General features: G+C 38.4%; 1 protein-coding gene across 1 annotated transcript in view; it reads right to left on the reverse strand.

The window, feature by feature from the left end:
- SLC26A5 (solute carrier family 26 member 5) overlaps positions 1–16,549 on the reverse strand; it is a 328,189-nt gene that overhangs the window by 158,108 nt on the left and 153,532 nt on the right. Inside the window, exon 5 of the mRNA XM_053716543.1 lies at positions 12,382–12,563. Within this exon, the coding sequence (XP_053572518.1) occupies positions 12,382–12,563 (182 nt within the window). The remainder of the gene's footprint in view (positions 1–12,381; positions 12,564–16,549) is intronic.

Here is a 16,549-nt window from a genome sequence, read left to right on the forward strand (position 1 = left end):
CCCTAATCTGCTGCCCCTAACACCGCCGATTTATATTTATTTTACAGGCAACTCTGAATTTATTTTAACCAGTTACAATAGCTATTAAATAGTTAATAACTATTTAATAGCTACCTAGTTAAAATAAGTACAAAATTACCTGTAAAATAAATCCTAACCTAAGTTACTACACTATCAATAAATTAATTAAATAAACTACCTACAATTATCTACAATTAAACCTAACACTACACCATCAATAAATTAATTACATAAAATACCTACAAATAAATACAATTAAATAAACTAACTAAAGTACAAAAAATAAAAAAAGAACTACGTTACAAAAAATAAAAAAATAATTTACAAACATTAGAAAAATATTACAACAATTTTAAGCTAATTACACCTACTCTAAGCCCCCTTATAAAATAACAAAGCCCCCCAAAATAAAAAAAAATGCCCTACCCTATTCTAAAATAAAAATAGAAAAGCTCTTTTACCTTACCAGCCCTTAAAAGGGCCTTTTGCGGGGCATGCCCCAAAGAATTCTGCTCTTTTGCCTGTAAAAAAAAAACATACAATACCCCCCCCCCCCAACATTACAACCCACCACCCACATACCCCTAATCTAACCCAAACCCCCCTTAAATAAACCTAACACTAAGCCCCTGAAGATCATCCTACCTTATCTTCACCACGCCGGGTATCACCGATCAGTCCAGAGGAGGCTCCGAAAATCAGATTCAAGCCAATCGGATTGAACTTGAATCTGATTGGCTGATTCCATCAGCCAATCAGAATTTTCCTACCTTAATTCCGATTGGCTGATAGAATCCTATCAGCCAATCGGAATTCGAGGGACACCATCTTGGATGACGTCATTTAAAGGAACCGTCATTCGTCGGGAAGTCATCGGCCAGGATGGATGTTCCGCATCGGCGGGATGAAGATGGATCCGGAAGAAAGAAGATTGAAGATGCCGCTTGATAGAAGACTTCAGCCCGATGATGGACCTCTTCAGCGCCCGCTTGGATCAAGACTTCAGCCCGGCGATGGACCTCTTCAGCCAGATGATGGATGTCTTCAGCCCCCGCTTGGGCTTGGATCAAGACTTCAGCCCGATGATGGACCTCTTCAGCTGGATGATGGATGTCTTCAGCCCCCGCTTGGGCTTGGATGAAGATTTCGGAGCCTCCTCTGGACTGATCGGTGATACCCGGCGTGGTGAAGATAAGGTAGGATGATCTTCAGGGGCTTAGTGTTAGGTTTATTTAAGGGGGGTTTGGGTTAGATTAGGGGTATGTGGGTGGTGGGTTGTAATGTTGGGGGGGGTATTGTATGTTTTTTTTTTACAGGCAAAAGAGCAGAATTCTTTGGGGCATGCCCCGCAAAAGGCCCTTTACAGGGCTGGTAAGGTAAAAGAGCTTTTCTATTTTTATTTTAGAATAGGGTAGGGCATTTTTTTATTTTGGGGGGCTTTGTTATTTTATTAGGGGGCTTAGAGTAGGTGTAATTAGCTGAAAATTGTTGTAATATTTTTCTAATGTTTGTAAATTATTTTTTTATTTTTTTGTAACTTAGTTCTTGTTTTATTTTTTGTACTTTAGTTAGTTTATTTAATTGTATTTATTTGTAGGTATTTTATGTAATTAATTTATTGATAGTGTAGTGTTAGGTTTAATTGTAGATAATTGTAGGTATTTTATTTAATTAATTTATTGATAGTGTAGTGTTAGGTTTAATTGTAACTTAGGTTAGGATTTATTTTACAGGTAATTTTGTAATTATTTTAACTAGGTAGCTATTAAATAGTTATTAACTATTTAATAGCTATTGTACCTGGTTAAAATAAATACAAAGTTGCCTGTAAAATAAATATAAATCCTAAAATAGCTACAATATAATAATTATTTATATTGTAGCTATATTAGGGTTTATTTTACAGGTAAGTATTTAGCTTTAAATAGGAATAATTTATTTAATAAGAAATAATTTATTTAGTTAGATAAAAATTATATTTAATTTAGGGGGGTGTTAGTGTTGGGGTTAGACTTAGCTTTAGGGGTTAATAAATTTATTAGAGTAGCGGTGAGGTCCGGTTCGGCAGATTAGGGGTTAATACTTGAAGTTAGGTGTCGGCGATGTTAGGGAGGGCAGATTAGGGGTTAATAATATTTATTATAGGGTTATTGAGGCGGGAGTAAGGCGGATTAGGGGTTAATAACTTTATTATAGTAGCGGTGAGGTCCGGTCGGCAGATTAGGGGTTAATAATTGTAGGTAGGTGGCGGCGACGTTGGGGGCGTCAAATTAGGGGTTAATAAATATAATATAGGGGTCGGCGGTGTTAGGGGCAGCAGATTAGGGGTACATAGGGATAATGTAGGTTGCGGCGGTGTGCGGTCGGCAGATTAGGGGTTAAAAAAATGTAATAGAGTGGCGGCAATGTGGGGGGCCTCGGTATAGGGGTACATAGGTAGTTTATGGGTGTTAGTGTACTTTAGAGCAGGGGTCAGCAACCTTGGGCCCCCAGATGTTTTGAAACTACATTTCCCATGATGCTCAGACAGCCTAAAAGAGTGTCTCAGCATCATGGGAAATGTAGTTCCAAAACATCTGGGGGCCCAAGGTTGCTCACCCCTGCTTTAGAGCACAGTAGTTAAGAGCTTTATGAACCGGCGTTAGCCCAAAAAGCTCTTAACTCCTGACTTTTTTCTGCGGCTGGAGTTTTGTCGTTAGAGTTCTAACTCTCACTCCAGCCAAAACTCTAAACACCGGCGTTAGAAAGATCCCATTGAAAAGATAGGATACACAATTGACGTAAGGGGATCTGCGGTATGGAAAAGTCGCGGCTGGAAAGTGAGCGTTAGACCCTTACCTACACGACTCTAAATACCAGCGGTAGCCCAAAACCAGCGTTAGTAGCCCCTAAATCTAGGCGTTAGAGATTTGTGGCAAGATTGGAAAGCCTGCCATGAGATCTTTCAGTTTTCAGGACTGAAAAAACATAATTTATGCTTACCTGATAAATTTATTTCTCTTGTAGTGTATCCAGTCCACGGATCATCCATTACTTATGGAATATATTCTCCTTCCCAACAGGAAGTTGCAAGAGTCCACCCACAGCAAAGTTGCTATATAGCTCCTCCCCTAACTGCCATATTCAGTCATTCGACCGAAAACATGCAGAGAAAGGAAAAACCATAGGGTGCAGTGGTGACTGTAGTTCAAATGAAAAAATTACCTGCCTTAAAGTGACAGGGCGGGCCGTGGACTGGATACACTACAAGAGAAATAAATTTATCAGGTAAGCATAAATTATGTTTTCTCTTGTTAAGTGTATCCAGTCCACGGATCATCCATTACTTATGGAATACCAATACCAAAGCTAAAGTACACGGATGATGGGAGGGACAAGGCAGGTACTTAAACGGAAGTTACCACTGCCTGTAAAAAAAAAAAAAACCTTTCTCCCAAAAATAGCCTCCGAAGAAGCAAGGTATCAAATTTGTTAAATTTGAAAAAGTATGAAGCGCAGACCAAGACTCCGTCTTGTAAATCTGTTCAACAGAAGCCACATTTAAAAAAAGGCCCAAGTGAAAACCACAGCTCTAGTAGAATGAGCTGCAATCCCTTCAGGAGGCTGCTGTCCAGCAGTCTCATAAGCTAAATGAATTAAGCTTTTTAACCAAAAAGACAGAGAGGCTGCTGAAGTCTTTTGACCTCTCCTCTGTCCAGAATAGACAACAAACAAGGTGAACGTTTGATGAAAACTGTAGTAAATTGTAAGTAAAACTTTAAAGCACAAACCACGTCCAATATTGTGTAATAGACGTTCCTTCTTTGAGGAAGGATTAGGATACAAGCATGGAACAACTATCTCTTGAGTGATGTTCTTGTTAGATACCACCTTAGGAAAAAACCCAGGTTGGTACGCAGGACTACCTTATCCGTACGAAGGACCAGATAAGGAGAATCACATTGTAACACAGATAACTTGGAGACTCTACGAGTCGAGGAAATAGCTACCCAAAAGGAACTTTCCAAGATAAAGATTGATATCTATGGAACAAAAAAGGTTCAAACGGAACTTTTTGAAGAGCCTTAAGAACCAGGTTTAAGCTCCATGGTGGAGCAACAGTTTTAAACACAGGCTTGGATCTAACCAAAGCCTGACCAAATGCCTGAACGTCTAGAATACCTGCCAGACGCTGGTGCAAAAAAATAGACAGAGTAAAAATCTGTCCCTGTCAAGGAATTAGCTGACAACCCTTTTCTCAAAAACATCTTGGAGAAAAGATAATATCCTGGGAATCCAGGCTTTACTCCATGAGTAACCCTTGGATTCATAACAATCAGATATTTACACAATATCTATGTTCAATTTTCCTAGAGACAGGCTTTCATGTCTGTATTAAGGTATCAATGACTGACTCGGAGAAGCCATGCTTTGATAACATCAAGCGTTCAGTCTCCAGGCAGTCCATCTCAGATTGATTCTATTTAGATGGTTGAAAGGACCCTGAGGTAGAGGGACCTGTCTCAGAAGCAGAGACCGTGATGGAAAGGATGACATGTCCACCAGATCTGCATACCAGGTCCTGCGTGGCTACGCAGGCGCTGTCAAAAACACCAAAGCCCTCTCCTGCTTGGTCTTGACCTCCGGAGGAAATCCCACTCCCCCGGAAGAAAAGTCTGACGACTTAGAAAATCCACCTCCCAGTTCTCAACACCTGGGATATGGATAGCTGATAGACAAGAGGGAGTCTCTGTCCAGTGAATTATTGTAAGACTTCTAACATCACTAGGGAACTTCTGTTCCCCCTTGATGGCTGATGTAAGCCACAGTCGTGTATATTGTCCGACTGAGTATGATGTACCTCAGAGTTGCTAACTGAGGCCAAGTCTGAAGAGCATGGAATATCACTCCCAGAATATTTATTAGAAGGAGGGTCTCCTGCTAAGTCCACTATCCCTGAGCCTTCAGGGAGTTCCAGACTGCATCCCAACCTAAAAGGCTGGCATCCATTGTAACAAGTGTCCCATCTGACCTGCGGAAGGTCATACCCTTGGACAGATGGACCCGACATAGTCACCAGAGAAGAGAATCTCTGGTCTATTGGTCCAGGTTTAACAGGGGGACAAATCTGTGTAATCCCCGTTCCTCTGACTGAGCATGCATAGTTGCAGCGGTCTGAAATGTAGACGTGCAAACGGTACTATGTCCCTTGCCGCTACCTATTAAGCCGATTTCATTCATGTACTGAGCCACCGAAGGGCGCGGATGGGATGAAAAACATGGCAGAAATTTAGAAACTTTGACAACCTGGACTCCGTCAGGTAAATTTTCATTTCTACAGAATCTATCAGAGTCCCTAGGAGGGAAACCCTTGAGATTGGGGATAGAGAACTCTTTCCTTGTTCACTTTCCACCCATGTGATCTCAGAAATGCCAGTACTACGTCCGTATGAGACTTGGCAATTTGGATGTTTGACGCCTGTATCAGGATGTCATCTAACTAAGGGGCCACTTCTATGCCCCGCGGCCTAAGGACCGCCAAAGCGACCCCAGAACCTCCATAAAGATTCTTGGGGCTGTAGATATCCCAAAGGAAAGAGCTACAAACTGGTAATGCCTGTCTAGAAAGGCAAACCTGAAAAACGAAGGTGATCTTTATGCATCACAATGTGAGGATAAGCATCCTTCAAATCCATTGTAGTCCTCTATTGACTCTCCTGGATCATAGTTAAGATGGTACGAATAGTTTCCATCTTAAATGACGGAATTTTGAGGAATTTGTTTAAGATCTTTAGATCCAAAATAGGTCTGAAGGTTCCCTCACCTTGGGAACCACAAACAGATTTGAGTAAAAACTCTGTCCCTGTTCCTCTCTTGGAACTGGATGGATCTCGTACACAATGTAAGAATGCCTCCTTTTTTATCTGGTTTGCAGATAATTGTGAAAGGCGAAATCTCCCCTTTTTTTGGGGGGGAATCTTTGAAATCCAGAAGATATCTCTGGGATATAAATTCCAATGCCTAGGGATCCTGGGCATCTCTTGCCCACGCCCGGGCGAAGAATGAAAGTCTGCCCCCTATAGGATCCGTTACCGGATAGGGGTCCGTTCCTTCATGCTGCCTTAGAGGCAGCAGCAGGCTCCTTGGCCTGCTTATCTTTGTTCCAGGTCCAATTGTCTCCAGACCGCCTTGGACTGAGCAAATATTCCCTCTTGTTTTGCCTTAGAGGAAGTGGATGCCACACCTGCCCTGAAGTTTTAAAAGGCATGAAAATTAGACCCTTTTTTGGCCCTTGATTCCTATCCTGAGGAAGGGCATGACCTTTTCCTCCAGTGATATAAGCAACAATCTTCTTCAAACCAGGCCCGAATAGGGTCTGCCCCTTGAAGGGAAGTTAAGTAGCTTATTTATTAAAGTCACGACAGCTGACCATGATATAAGCCATAGCGCTCTGCGCGCCAGTATAGTAAAAAACAGAATTCTTAACCGTCAGTCTAGTCAAATGAACAAAGGCATCAGAAAACAAAGGAATTGGCTAGCATAAGCTTGTCAAATATATTCATCCAATGGAGTTGCTAACTGTAAAGCCTCATCAAGAGACTCAACCCAGAACGCCGCAGCAGCAGTGACAGAAGCAATGTATGCCAGGGGCTGCAGGATAAAACCCTGTTGAATAAACATTTTTTATCCATTGGATCTAAAAAGCACAACTGTCCTCGCCAGAGGTAGTGGTACGCTTAGCTAGAGTAGAAACTCTTCTCTCCACCTTAGGAACTGTCTGCCATAAGTCCCATGTGGTGGTAACTATTAGAAAACATTCTTCTAAAAAATAGGAGGGGAAGAGAACGGCACACCTGGTCTATCCCATTCCTTATTAAAAAAATTTTTTAGTAAACCTCTTTAGGTATTGGAAAAACATCAGTACACACCGGCACTGCATATTATTTATCCAGTGTACACATTCATTCAGAGCAGCCAAAGCCTCCCTGAGCAACAAGTGGAGGTTCTCAAGCATAAATTTTAAATGTAAAAATATCAGAATCAGGTTAAATCATCTTCCCTGAGTCAAAAAAATCACCCACAGACTAAGCATATTGTGAGGTAGTATCATACATGGTTCTTAAAGCGTCTGTATGCTCTGTATCTACCCCCAGAGCCATCTGCTTTCCTTTAATTTCAGGTAGTCTGACTAATACTGCTGCCAGAGTATTATTCACCACCTTTGCCATGTCTTGTAAATAAACGCTATGGACGCCCTTGATGTACTTGGCGCCATTTGAGCGTGAGTCCCTGAAGCGGGAGTCGAAGGGTCTGACACGTGGGGAGAGTTAATCGGCATAACTTTCCCCTCGACAGAATCCCCTGGTAAAATAAACGCTATGGGTGCCCTTGATGTACTTGGCGCCATTTGAGCGCGAGTCCCTAAAGCGGGAGTCAAAAGGTCTGACACGTGGGGAGAGTTAGTCGGCATAACTACCCCCACGACAGAATCCTCTGGTGATAATGTTTTTAAAGACAAAAAATGATCTTTATTGTTTAACATGAAATCAGTACATCTGGTACACATTCTAAGATGGGGTTCCACCATGGCTTTAAAACATAATGAACACAGAGCTTCCTCTATGTCAGACATGTTAGAACAGACTAATAATGAGACTAATAAGCTTGGAAAACACTTTAAATCAAGTTAACAAGCAAATATATAAAACGTTACTGTGCCTTTAAGAGAAACAAATTTTGTCAAAATTTGAAAAACAGTGAAAAAAAGGCAGTAAAACAAACGAAATTTTTACAGTACATGTAATAAGGTAACAGAGCATTGCACCCACTTGCAATTGGATGATTAACCCCTTAATGCAAAAAACAGATAAAAAAAAACGACATAGACGTTTTTAAAAACAGACACAACAAAACTGCCACAGCAGAGCTGTGGATTACCTTCCCTATAAACGATTTTGGAAGTCTTTTTAGCCCTTTAGAAATGTCCTGTAGTATTCATGGGACTGCTGAGGGAATCTGGATAATTCATTTTGTAATTTTAACTGCGCAAAAAAGCGCTAAATTAGGCCCCTCCCACTCATATTACAACAGTGGGAAGCTTCAGTTAACTGCTTCTATGCAAAATTTAAGCCAGCCATGTGGAAAAAACTTAGGCCCCAATAAGTTTTATCACCAAACATATGTTAAAAAACGATTAAACATGCCAGCAAACGTTTTAAAACACATTTTTACAAGAGTATGTATCTCTATTAATAAGCCTGATACCAGTCGCTTTTACTGCATTTAAGGCTATACCAACATTACAGTGTTATCACCAATGTACGTTAAAAAACGATTAAACATGCCAGCAAACGTTTTAAAACACATTTTTATAAGAGTATGTATCTCTATTAATAAGCCTGATACCAGTCGCTATCGCTGCATTTAAGGCTTTACTTACATTACTTCGGTATCAGCAGTATTTTCTTAGTCAATTCCATTCCTAGAAAAATATTTTACTGCACATACCTTATCTGCAGGAAAACCTGCACGCCATTCCCCCTCTGAAGTACCTCACTCCTCAGAATGTGTGAGAACAGCAAATGGATCTCAGTTACGTCTGCTAAGATCATAGAAAAACGCAGGCAGATTCTTCTTCCAAATACTGCCTGAGATAAACAGCACACTCCGGTGCCATTTAAAAATAACAAACTTTTGATTGAAGAATAAACTAAGTATAAATCACCACAGACTCTCCTATCTATGTTGAGGCTTGCAAGAGAATGACTGAATATGGCAGTTAGGGGAGGAGCTATATAGCAGCTTTGCTGTGGGTGGACTCTTGCAACTTCCTGTTGGGAAGGAGAATATATTCCGTGGACTGGATACACTGGACTGGATACACTTAACAAGAGAAATCCACAATTTTCAAAATTATATTACAGAAAAAGGAGGAAAAATAAATAAAAGTATATCGTAAAGACCAACCCTATCTCTTTGGTCATTCTATCAGCATGACCTAACCTTATTAAAAGGATATGAAACCCAATGTTTTCTTTCATGATTCAGATAGAACATACAATTGTAAATAACTTTCCAATTTAGTTCTATTAACAAACTATCTTCTATCTCGTGATAACCTTTGTTGAAGGAGCGACAATAGACTACTGGGACCTAGCTGAGCACATCAGGTGAGCCAATCATAAGAGGCATATATGCTCAGTCACCAATCAGCAACTTGCTCCCAGTAGTGCATTGCTATTCCTGAGTCTATCTAGGTATGCTTTTTAACAAAGTATACCCAAACAACAAAGCTAATAAGCTAATAGATGTAAACTGGAAAGTTGTTTTAATAGTACATGCTCTATCTGAACCATGAAGGAAACATTTTAAGTTTCATATCCCTTTAAGCACACACTGTTCTCTCTTCACTTGTTCTTTTGTTCTTTTATTAGCACTCATATGTTAAAGGGACATTGTACACTAAATTTTTCTTTGCATAAATGTGTTGTAGATGATCCATTTATATAGCCCATCTGGGGGTGTTTTTGTAACAATGTATAGTTTTACTTATTTTAAAATAACATTGTGCTGATTTTCAGACTCCTAACCAAGCCCCAAAGTTTTAGATGAATACTGATGTATACAGACTTCACATTGCTTATGTTTGTGTAATGGATCTATTCAGATGCAGGGTAGGGGGGAGGTTCTGATCTCAGCCCCTTTCAGTGGGTGTTCCAGACTAACCTCATCAACAGTGCTAAACAGCTTCTAAGTAAGGTTTTATAATGGATTTTTTTTTTTTTTTTTTTTAGTTTTTAATTTTTTTATTGAGGAACTGTTCAATACAAATAGATAGTATACAAGGAATTACATTGTAAATATGGGTACATACAACATTTAAGCACATATTTGTATTTCCTGAAAATCTATCCTCATTTTTAAACCAAACTTATAACAATGTTGACCACTCTTGGGTCTATTGTTTTAATGCAATATAATACAATAGGGTATATATGGAAAGGAGGTGGATAGAAAGAAAAGGGGAAAAGTAAAAGGGGAAACAGTTATTAAACTTGCCTAATAAAAAGAAGGTTAAATGGGAGCCACAGCCTAACGATCGCCATATCATTCTTTCAACCAGTGTGTCCTGCACAAGTTTTTGTCTTTTTAGAGAGTAATTTGTGTTCATGCTGCATAGCTTATTGTGAGAGGGCGCCATGGAAAGCTTCCGGTGATGGTAGCTTTAGTGCAAGCAGTGTATGTGTATAGTTAGCCTCATAGTCTTATCAGCAGGTGTCCAGGCGTTTAGGGATTATCATAGCGATACGATGGCTTCATATAATCAGAATATATATGTATTTATTTTTTATACCCTCTCGCTGCTTCGGCCACTGGCCGCGAGTAGGGAGCTAAAATTCTGTTCACCAACTGTGGCGTAAATATACCAAGCTACTTGTTATCCCAAAACCTATGTGATGTGTATAGGGAACCATGCTTACTGTACAGACAGCACAAAGTGTGGTTTAGAGAAAGCGTCCTCACACCTGAAGCTGTGTTAGGGTAATTCTAAGAAAATGTATAACATAAGAGTAATTTTTCCCCCCGTATAAGTTTGCACACTCATGACATCATGAACAGTTTACTATTGGATCATTGAGTGATACATTATTATTGACCATGTGTCTTTAACTTAAGAGGGCTCTGAATACAGATTTTATTTCATTAATTAGTCCCAGGACTGATGTGGCTATGAAAGATAGCGTCCTCCAAAAACAGGTTTAGTAAGATATATTAACAATAAACAGAGGTTCACAGCAGGCACAGTTAGTGGGTGGAGATATACAGAAATTTAGTAAATACATTATGCTATTACACATTCGTCCCCATTAAACATATTCACTCAGTTAGTTTTCATCTGTTTGTGATAGTATTCGATAATGCGCTGATACATCCATATTAACAATGTCAGCAATAGCAGAAACATCAACACCAGCACAATATATGAACCAACCAGTTAGATCAGGTATGTCCGATGTCAATGTAGATAAAGGTTTTCGCTTTAACCTGCTTCAAATCTTGAGGTTGTTTGGGTGACTAAATCAGGTAAAAAACAGTGAGTGCCTGAGTACAACAATTTGTGGATCAATTCCAAGGGCTGAATCTTCTAGTGCGCTCCCGGAGGTAAGCCCAAGTGCTGTCAGTCTATTGCAGCGTGGGGCTGAGTAGCCGCTGTTCTCTGTAAGGAGGATTCCCAGCAGGGGTGGTTGCGCTGTGCTCTCTAAACCATGTGTTATCGTTTTAGGGGCATTTTCCACCGTTATGCTATGATGTGAAACTGCGGGTTCCAGATGTTTGTGTATCCATGTGAGCTTCATGAAGCTATGGTCGCGTTGGGCATTCTGAGGATCTTTGGCTGACCTACGAACCTCTGATTTATCAGTGGAAGCGTGTGAGGAACAGTGGGCTTTCTCTGAGGCTAGCTGTTGCTTCCAATCGCCATTCAAAAAGTCCTGTTCAGGCTCTGCTCTAGGCAGGTGCTCCGGTATTGGTTTAAAGCTCTCTATTAGGGCTCTGGGCAGAGATCTCTGGTAGAGTTTATTTAGCAAGAGCTCTAGTTTAGCGAAGCGTTGTTCTAAGTGCTGCTCTAGATCGTTCTCCCATGCAGTCGCCAACTTGGGAAATTCTGCCGACAAAGGTATTAAAGGATATAGATGCGTTAGGCTGCTTGTGTAACAGTAGAATATCGTATTGTCTGGTGTTAGAAAGAAGGCTCAGTAAGACAGGTATCAGCTGTCAGCACTGGTAACCCGGCTAGTCCGGGGGGGGGGGGGTCGCTGCCTAGTAGTGGGCTGCCGCCTTAGGCCTTATGTTTCCTATCTGTGGCTCCAATTTCATAGATACAGCAACAAGAAGCTGACATGTAGCCACAGATTGCTTTGTAGCTATGGCTTGATGTTTGATATAAAGAGATGTGCTGTCTTTCAGCTCAATAATCGGTGGATTAAAGAGGATTCTTGAAGAGCTCGCAGAAAATGCATCCTGTCAGGTACGCTGCTCGGACACGCCCCCTTACAATGGATTTTTATATCATATTATTCTTTATAGTAGTGTCTATTGCAGGCAGTTAAATTAAAACGCTGACATTAGTCTTGATTATCAATTTGCATAACATTGTGTATTAGTTTTGTCAACTTTTTATCAATAAAAAGTATATTGAAAGTTATTTTACTATGGCATAAGTAAGCAATTTATATTACAATGCCAAAGTGTTTGTTGTCTCTTTAGGCTCATTTTAAAGATTCTATTATAGTGCAGACCTTTGTATACCCAAAACAGAGCAGTAGATAAGGATAACAACATTTTGATCAATATTTAATCTGCACATCACAGAGGACGAACCTGAATGAGCCCAGCCAGTAAAGTGAGTGCCACAGCTACCTTCACCCGCATAGCATCTCTCTCCATAAACTTGGACATATCGGTGCTGTTGGTGGTATTTGTTCCAACTATATCAAACATTTCATCCGGCGCTATTCTCACTGCAACCCCACCGATCATAAGGCTTATCACTGCAAACGTACCTGCAAAATACAATTAATATTATTAATGTATAGCACCACAAAATGCCATAGCACTAGGGAAAAAATACACTTTATTGACAAATTATTATAAGAAACTGGAGGCCCATCTAGTATACTCATTACAAAAAAAATCCCCATACAATGCTGCCTAGAGGTTACATTAAATAATTAAGATCATGACCTCTTGTTTCTGCCTTGATATTTTTATGAATAAAAAAAAAAAATGCTTTTATGTAAGGGCTTTATTGACAATCTCTCAATATGCTTGAATATTTCTTTATCATGCACTTTCGGCTCTACACTATGATATACATTTTTTTTTTTAGACCATGATCAATTTTTTGTAGATTTGAAGAAAGGATAAATGAGTCCTCAATAGCCAGTAAAATCCAAAAGTTTATTAGGCAAGAGGCATAGAAATGTAAAGTACACTCACTAGGAACTAACACGTTTTGCGCATGCGCTTCATAGTTACCTGTTCTACCTGGTCTCCTTAAATATGATGCATGAGCCTATGAGGAAAGTTATAATAAAATATGTGTTTGTCTGGAAAACAGAATTTAGCCATCTGTATATTATACTACACTTTCTAGTAGGACAATGGGTTACAGATACAATGATACAATAGAATAATAAGAATAAAAATAAATATTACAAATAAAGAATAATACATTTTAGGAATACAAATACTTACTGATGGTGTTAATCTGGCTTGTATCTATGTTTCTCACAATATTTTCACATACTTTTCTATATTTTGCTATATTTCTGTAGCCCAACTTTGAACAATTTCAAATTTATTGATATCCAGCTGGATATATGAACTCTAGATATATATATATTTTACAGATATATTTTACACTACATGTGAGATGAGGCCTGATTAGGGTTATATAAAGGAGTATATATACCTCTCATTTATGCTGCTATTATGTCTACACATACAACATAACATACTACTGTTTTTTTTTCTGTTTAGCTACTGCATCATTTACAAATATTGAAACCATCTGAAAGAGTAATTCCCAAATAATTTTCCTGTTTTATTACTACATGAAAAATTCCATTGAGTCTATAATTTACCTCTGCATTTTTCCTTCTAAAAGCCAATTTTTGCACTTTGCAATGTTAAATTTTGGATCCCACTCAAATTTATCTTGAATTGTTGCTCTGTAAAGCATACCTATTAGTTGAGTACTTTTGGATGAATAAGTATGTATAACACTAGAGGTGAGACAGGTTGACAATTTTGCCAGTAAAATTTTTACAAGTATATTGTAAGAAGTAACATATTCCCAGTGAATTTTTTTTCCTCAGAATTGCTATGCAAATGTCGATAAATATCTTTGAAGCAAAAGAAAACCTGAACGGAAGAGCCAAAAACTGTAAATTAAATTGTTCCACAGCAAACAGGAAAAACTAGAAATTAACCAAACAGATGGGTCACATGGAGATTTTGACTCAATGTTCGTCATGAATTAATTAACCTGGCTTCAAAGCCCTCAAAACACACTTAAGAGACTCCATCTTGAAATGGGAAATCTTCAAATGCTTGTTTAATACACAACAAAATGAAATATGTGTCTTTGTAACAATAAAAAGGTTAGAATTAAAACGTTTTTCCTAATTCTGACTGAGAGATTGAGAAATAAACTAAAATTCTCAGAGATCAGAGGAGGATTAAACAGATATTCTTTTTGGGTTTGGGGTCCAAGAAGACTTGCTTTTAGCCTTCTAAGAGGACCTAACTGCTCCTTTATTTAACAAACAACTAAGATAGGCAACCAGTTCCTTGATCTTATTCAAGCAAGCAGACCAATAAATACTGAAAGATTTATTATTTTTTGTTTAAAAAAGCAAAAACACTCACGGCACCATTATCTCTGGCACTTTCTAAATCTCTCCACCAAGCATTATCTCTGAATAAAGTCTGGATCTTTTGTAGGCAATCCTAAATTAACACTCTGATGATCATATTTTAGTTGAGTGCCCGTTTCATCATTTAAAATCTGAGCTATATTGTAATTCTCTACTTTTTTTAAACCAGGAAATATTTTTATTAGACATGCACAAAAATATGTTGTTTCAGACAAATAGTTTTTTTGGTTTTTTTTGTCTGATATTAATTGATGCCATTGTCTGTTAATGAAAATCTGTCTGCTATTTTCTATGGGAAACGTCTTCAGGGCAAAAGAGGGGCAGACAGAACTTTATATATATATATATATATATATATATATATATATATATATATATAAACACACACACACACACACACACACAGTATCTCACAAAAGTGAGTACACCCCTCACATTTTTGTAAATATTTTATTATATCTTTTCATTCACATATCATGTTGGAATACTACCCTGCGGCCCAGTCTCCGAAGGGAGGGGATCATGCTCTGATTCAGTATGTCACAGTACATATTGGCATTCATGGTTCCCTCAATGAACTGTAGTTCCCTAGTGCCGGCAGCACTAATGCAGGCCCAGACCGTGATACTCCCACCACCATGCTTGACTGTAGGCAAAAAACACTTGTCTTTGTACTCCTCACCTGGTTGCCGCCACACATGCTTGACACCATATGAACCAAATAAGTTTTTATTGGTCTAATCGGACCACAGGACATGGTTCCAGTAATCCATGTCCTTTGTCTGCTTGTCTTCAGCAAACTGTTTGTGGGCTTTCTTGTGCATCATCCTTAGAAGAGGCTCCTTGTGGGACGACAGCCATGCAGACCAATTTGATGCAGTGTGCAGCGTGTGGTATGAGCACTGACAGGCTGACCCCCCACCCCTTCAACCTCTGCAGCAATGCTGTGTCAGGATATCTGTGAGTGATATTAAATTATATATATATATATATATATATATATGTATATTTATCTACACATAGATATATGATAAGACCAAGAACTCATTTTATTTGTGAAACTGTTTGTAAAACAACCCTCCTCTCGTTCTGAAGCACAGATTTCAAGAACAAAGGAATTGCTTTCAAAGGTTTCCTGCCTAAGGTGTGAAGTTAAAGTTCCTATCAGATTACCACTGACCCCCTTGCTGCTCAAGACATCTAAGAGAGAGCAAAAGGGAAAACATTTGGTTCAACTAGTGAAGATAGATAATTAACCAAGCCAGGCTACATCATGGGATGTTGGAGACAAGATTCTCTACATAAGTCAGATAAGCAAACAGAAATTCTGAGAATATAGTAATTAGCACAGGCCTGTTAATTGACCCTAAACCACAGATACACATCTGTACTGGCTAGCAGAAACACATGTGTTGTATTGTAAGTCTGAAATTCATTTTAAAGTACAACTTAGGTTTAATTTTCAATAAGGTATACCTCAGTCTTGTATAAAAATGTATATGTCCATGGATCTGAGAAATGCATTTCAGGTTTGTAATAAATTTAATGGATAACATATTCTTATATTTTTCAGGCACCTAATAAGTACATATATAATTGGTGCTTTAAATAATATCATATGTTTTATACACTCAGCAAGAGATATACAGATATGAAATATTTGTATGGGATAGTAATCCAATATATATATATAATTATATGAAACTACATCTGATTGCTGATCTTAAGGTATGTATGTGATATTAAGATGATAACTGAGAAAGTAATTGAGTCCATGATTAAGGTATTATAATCTTTTTAAATCTTTCATAGATGTTTTTTGAATGCATTTTAAGATATTATAAGTGGAATATATTCATGCTTAATCTTGAAATACTATAAAATAATAGAATAAAATTATATTAAACGGACCATATATGGAACATATAATTATTAAAACTAGGAGATTATTTAAAGTATATAAAAATAGGCATTTGATAAAAATATATCTAAGAACTGTATTTACTGTATAGCAGTGTTGAAAATGAAACTGTTTGTCTTGTCTGCTGCCCCCGATGGCCTAAATCCAGAATTACAACCAAAAGACATTTGGCTGTTAAAATTACATT

Source organism: Bombina bombina, chromosome 6 (genome assembly GCF_027579735.1).
Source record: "Bombina bombina isolate aBomBom1 chromosome 6, aBomBom1.pri, whole genome shotgun sequence".
Lineage (NCBI taxonomy): Eukaryota > Metazoa > Chordata > Amphibia > Anura > Bombinatoridae > Bombina > Bombina bombina.